This window comes from Pagrus pagrus (genome assembly GCF_965226575.1).
Source record: "Pagrus pagrus genome assembly, chromosome: 21".
Taxonomy (NCBI): domain Eukaryota; kingdom Metazoa; phylum Chordata; class Actinopteri; order Spariformes; family Sparidae; genus Pagrus; species Pagrus pagrus.
In genome coordinates this window covers 22,828,571-22,834,570 of record NC_140208.1, presented here as the reverse complement: position 1 = coordinate 22,834,570, position 6,000 = coordinate 22,828,571, and the positions used below count along the sequence as shown (strand labels likewise).

Below are 6,000 nucleotides of genomic sequence, written 5' to 3'. Positions count from 1 at the left end.
CCACAACACAGTGAAAATTGTGCGACCACTTCAGACGTGCACTGCTAAGATTTCAGCTTAAAAAGGGTGTAAATGACTTTTGGGATCTCGGGGCTTCTGGAGACTTGGATTACAGCAGACGAGCTGTATGGGGCCATGTGATGTTTCTTTGGTTGTTTTTCTGTTTTAAAACAAGTCTCCAGCTACTTCAGTTGTGGAGAATGCTGCAACTCTGTTGTGCTGTGAAGCTACGAAACTTCACCAGACTTTCCATCAGCATTGATGGATGAGATGATAACTGAACTTTACATTTTGGGTGAATTTTCCCTTTAAGAAAGATACACAGGTTGTGTCTGCTCACACATGAACCAGGATTCAGCTGTCAGAAAAACAATTTATTTCAGAGGAATGCTACAGTAGAGGTGAGGTAGGGGGAATAAAAAAAGGTAAAAACATTCAGTATGTCCACCGTCCCCTTTAAAACTGTGCACTGACTAGAAAAGACACAACTGTGTGCAGTTTGTTGGCAATAAAAATATCTTAGACAAATTAAAAAGGAATGTGAACATTTTTCTCATTAGCTGGAACAATAACACTAAGAACAAGAAGACCAAAAATCAGTGCAGTTAGGATGAACTTAAACAGGCATATGAATGTTTAGGCATGAGTTAATGTAGTGCAAATATTCCCACAAAACATACAAAAGACTCAAACAAAGAGATATAGTGCCAGGTCTTTGGTGTGGAGATGCTGCGCCAGGTTCTGAATGCGACACAGGCGAACGTTCTGAGCGTCTCCTGCGCTGTACACTCTGAATATGTGGTAGCGCTCCTTCTCTTTCAGCGCAAAGTCCAGCTCATTGGCAGACATGTGGATGAACGACTTCTCTTTCTTTATAGTCGACTTCACCTCCACGTACACCACCGTCGGCCCTCCTCCTGCTCCAAAAGTGAGCCTGAAGTCGTAGGGCTGGCCGCTCTCTCCGCTCTGATTGCACCACAGGATGTGTGTGGGTCGTCCGGGCTCAGCACCGTCTCTCCAGTGGCATAGGAAGGAGTTGACCAGCTGCTCCCCCCACTCGCCGATCGCTGCGAAATCCATTGCGTCGTCGGACATCACAACCTATGCAAGCACAGCACAGTTTAGAAAATCTTGCTAGCTCTCAACTGATGAGAAACCCTCATGTGTGGTGAATGTACTGACGGTTGTGGGTCTCTGGCAGGTGAGCTCCATGTCCTCCAGTGTGGCCTGTGTGTTCCAGTGAGGGAAGTCCAGGATCAGCGGAGGACGCGGAGTTTCTGCAGCGGCTGCAGTCCCCTGGAAAACGCCTGAGAGAACCACGGCCTCAGGGACGACGCTGACAGAGAAGCAACAAAGGAAGGATGAGTTTAGAGAGGGAGGCAGGGGGAATTGGGATTACGTAAAAAATCAACATTAGTTTTCTTCATTTATTTTTCAGATTGCTGGGGATGAGCAGAAGAAGCCTACAGGCTGTTTGGAGCCAGCTGGTCGCTGGCCGTCTCAGCAGGCTGTGCAGATGGAGGTGGTGGAGCTGTCTCCTCTCCAGCCTCAGCTCTGTCAGACTCAGTGGTCTCACTTTGGTGACTGCGCTCTGTTGGTGACAGACAACCAAATGGAGGAATATAAAAAAGGATGTTCTCAATCTGTGATTATGGCATCGTTGAAATCTTTCTGATGGTATGACTTTTTCTTTGTGCCACACTGTATTAGTATTTTAAAGTGGCTTTAAATATGCAAGGAAACAGTTATGAATAAGACATACTCATTAATTCAAACAAGACTGCTTTATGAAGAGATACCTTGTAAATGTAAGCTGTTGCTAGTTTTAAAATGCACAGAAAATTAAATTCCATTATACAGTCTCGTATTGCATAATGACAATTACATCTTTTTGGCCAGTGGAACCACTTCCACATTAACTCTACTAACACCTAAGAAAAATATCTGCCTCTTTAGCTGCTAAATGCTCCACTGTTTTCACTAGCTTCTTGCTAACTTGGTGCCTTTTGGTGCTGGGAAGGTAGCAAACAGTTGGAAGCTTTACACTGAAAACAGCCTCCTGCTGTGGCTGGAAACACAGCTGTTCAGTTTGTGGGCCAGAAAACCAAAACAAGCTAAAAGAGACTAAAAGTCTCTGTAGAGCTCAGGAGAACAGCAGAGCTGGGGCTAATTCTCTGTGGGTTTAGATCGACATGTGACCCTTTACAAATGACAGATAGTAATAGTAATATTCTGTTTGCAGCAGCTACAACTCCAGGAAGTAACTCTAAACCAGTATGAACAATGGCAGTAGAGTTTGTTGAATGTGTAACCTGGAGCAGGAGGTGTGTTGGAGGTCACAGCAGCAGGGTTAGGTTGGCCTGGATGGCTGAAGACTCTCTGAAGGCCTGGCTGGTCTGCTGGTCTGAGTGGCAGCTTTGCCTCGTTGCTGCTGCTGCTGCTGGGAGTCTGGCCGACAACACGGCCACTTCCTCTGGGGGACACATCCTTCTCCAGGCCTCCGTCTTTAGGCGCAGCAGGAGGAGGCCACATCTTCATGACGGCATCCACCACACCACTATCTGCATGAACTGGTGGTACATCAAAAATTGGGGGAAATGAGAAATGTAGTTTTGCATGGTGAGGAAAAAAACAACTCCTTTTCAACACACCTGTGCGACTGGCTCCTGTATTCATGGGTGCTCGAGGAGGCCAGCAAATCAGCGTCTGTTCCCCGTCCTCTTGTGCAGGGCGAGGAGGCTCCTCTGGGGCGCTGCTGGGGGAGTAACTCCTTGACAGCACTGGAGCAAAACATTTTCAGTGAATTAAACCACAGCAAAAGAAGAAGAGATTGGATAAGAGCTGTAAAACACCAATCATACATAAGCCTGTTTTGAGCCATATAAACAGACTACTGATGAAAAAGTCGTTTGATCATATTAATCCTTGCAGATGTAAGTCTGTGTGTGTGTGTGTGTGTGTGTGTGTGTGTGCGTGTGTGTGAGTGTGCTCTTTGCTGCAGTGAGGGATCTGCTCCTCTCGCTCTTTGAGCCCTGGCAACAGCTGCTCTTTTATGTCGCCACACACAACAGTGAACAAACCCGAATTAGCATATGACAGAACACACCAGTTATCTGCGTGTGTGTGTGTGAGTGTGTGTAGTGAGAGAGTGTTCGTGCAGGCTGAGATAGAGAAGATAAACACTTTGAATATTATGAAATGACAATGGAAATCAGGGCAAGTGTCACAGAGAGAACTGGAGAAAGTGCAGATGTAAGATGCCGTTTCACACAGACTGAGAGGAAGCAGCTCCGAGTTGTTAGGATTCATCTCAGGCTGCAGTTACAGCTCCGAGTTATAGGCTGATGTTCTGCGTCACACCATCATTCTCTCACACATCGACACACACTGAGCTGCAGGTTTTATTCTGCAGTCTGTTTTCCCCACAGTCTGTATAATTTAACAGTGCCGTCTCGAGTGTTGGGATGTTTTGTAGAAGTATTGTGTGTTTCAAAGCCTGATACATGTTCGTCTCTGTGACACAAAGCTCCAGTGTTGTCCAAAAACAGCTCAAAACACATCAGTGAGTCACAGTGTTGCACAGGGTGACATGTTCCTTCGGTAGCATCAACACACACACTGTAGTTCACTTTCGCTCAGTCCCACATCAGAGCTCCAAAAACTGTTTGAACAGAAGTAAATTCAACCTGTTCCACAATCAATCATTATCATCTGTCATTAACTATACAGTTAGTAATTATCATCTGTCATATCATCTTAAAGAGTGTATATTAGGGCTGTTCTGCATATATTTACCCTCATTAGAGAAATGCTAAATGAAGTCAAATGCATGTTTTCTAACGGAAAATTAGAATTTTCTTGCCTGAATTCTGAAAATCTCAGATATGAAATAAATAAATATAAAATATGGTTTGTGTTAGAGCAAAGTGTTCATAAAGCTTTCTTTGCATTGTTTCCTGCAATCTCATCAAATTAACAGTTGACAAATACTAGCCTGATATTAGAGGACTGTTCCAGTCAGTGCTCTCTTGTTAATCAGATGTGTTTGGTAGGAAGGTGTTTATAATTGTACATTCACTGTACATCCCTACCTTGAATGTTCCTTTGTTTTCTTAGATTCCTACAGTCAATTCCTTTGATGATAGCATCATTTAACAACCTGACTGAAAACTACTGCAATGGGACATGCTGAATTAGCAGTGAGAAGTTCCTCACACCAGGAATCACCATCGTATGACACATTTCTCACCGCTTCCTGCAAAGGCCGATCGCCTGCTTTATCATAGCCGAAGCAGGAAACATGTCAGCCAGTCATGTTGTTGCACAGTTAAGATTCACAATAGTTTCAACTATTTTTGTGGCAAAGTCAACAAACATTTTAAGCATGTTTGATCAGATTCGACCAGTGACTCCATGTATGCACTAATGTCGCAGGGACAGCTGAAAGTGGAGTTCTGGATCTCTCCCTATTCATTTAGATAGGGGCCTGGTGTTGTTGGCCCAAAATGACTGCCTGGGGGCGTTACCAAGATGGCTGGCGACTGGCAAGACTTGTCTGATAGGAATTTTTAAAACACAGTGTAACCATGGTACAAATAGAGAGGAGTCACAAAGTCAGTGTGCTGACATTAGCAAACAATGATGAGTGATGAACTCTGACTGTGTGCCCTCTGTACCTCTCTCCAGGTTGATATCAGGTCTGGGGGGCTCTCGGACCTCCCACACCTCCTCGTCACTGGGCAGCTCTCTGATGTCCTCCTTGTGCAGGAATCTCTTCAGGGATGCTGGGTCCTGCACATACAAACACAGCTAATGACTGTGGTGAAAATATGTAGCAAGACTGAGATCTAATCTTGATGGAGGATATTACATTTGTTTTAGATTAATGCCTCTCAAGAACTGTAGAATTTAATTATTTAGTCTATAAGACAGGGCTGTACTTCATACATAAACAGAGGTTTAATATTCAGGATTGACAAAAAGACCTCCTGAATGTATGAAGACCCGGCGGATCGAAGCAGAGCAGATTTGGGGTTTCTCCTCTCAGCCTCTCGCCAACAGAGGAAGTAGCAGACGCTCCCAACCTTGCTGCTTTAGAGACGCCTCATCTCTTTAAAATGTTAATGACCAAATCAACATGTACATCCCGGGACTGTTTGATCAATTCCCAGGAATAATAAAAAAGCTAAACTAATAAGCGGATATAATAAGTCGAGAGGCAGATCTGGACTGGTTTTCCCCTAAGCCTCTCTTATCTGCGTCAGTCTGACTGCAGTGTATTAAATGGCTGTTACGCCTCAGAATCACATCATTAAAATCTTTAATCAAGCAGTCAAATATTCAATTTTATTTTCTTTGGCACATCCAGATATAGAACTTTAATCAAACAGCCTTGTGTTCTCCAGATTTCAATATCGATTAAAACGCAGCCCTGTTCTGCTGCATGTCTCAAAGACGAAGAAGCACACAAGACAGGATATTGAACAGAGAGGGATCAAAGTTTGACCTCTCAACTCTCTGACTTCACAGAGTCTCTGCTGCTCCACAGAGATGAGATGTAATGTAAACGTGACTCCCTCCGGGGAAACAGCCTATTAGTTCTAGCTACGGTCAGCTCTGCACTGGTGGCGGTCCAGTGTGTAAGTGTGACAGAAAAGACAAAGAACGACAGGGTGACCGCGAGCGAGCGAAGGCCCTTTTCCCCGGATTAGTGATCAATGTTTGAAGGGATCATTTATCACTTACATCGAGCGAGGTTATCAGGCCGCTCAGAAAAGGCATCAGCTCTTTCCTGTGGCTGCTCTCTGTGCAGAACAGTTTCACCAGCTCCCTGAACACACACACACACACACACACACACACACACACACACACACACACACACACACACACACACACACACACACACACACACACACACACACACACACACACACAGGATTACAAGTCTCATACAAACATAACACGTAGAGGCGAGAGCATCAAAAGGATTTTATCATT

General features: G+C 44.5%; 1 protein-coding gene across 4 annotated transcripts in view; it reads right to left on the bottom strand.

The window, feature by feature from the left end:
* Positions 1–359: 359 nt before the first annotated feature.
* LOC311250988 (uncharacterized protein) overlaps positions 360–6,000 on the bottom strand; it is a 70,346-nt gene continuing 64,705 nt past the window's right edge. For all 4 annotated transcript variants that reach the window (XM_084343215.1, XM_084343217.1, XM_084343218.1 and 1 more), the window contains 7 exons: positions 5,746–5,830; positions 4,677–4,791; positions 2,652–2,780; positions 2,313–2,570; positions 1,468–1,591; positions 1,183–1,336; positions 360–1,101 (listed from right to left, as the gene is read on the bottom strand). In XM_084343215.1, the coding sequence (XP_084199341.1) occupies positions 688–1,101; positions 1,183–1,336; positions 1,468–1,591; positions 2,313–2,570; positions 2,652–2,780; positions 4,677–4,791; positions 5,746–5,830 (1,279 nt within the window). In that variant the 3' untranslated portion in view covers positions 360–687. The remainder of the gene's footprint in view (positions 1,102–1,182; positions 1,337–1,467; positions 1,592–2,312; positions 2,571–2,651; positions 2,781–4,676; positions 4,792–5,745; positions 5,831–6,000) is intronic.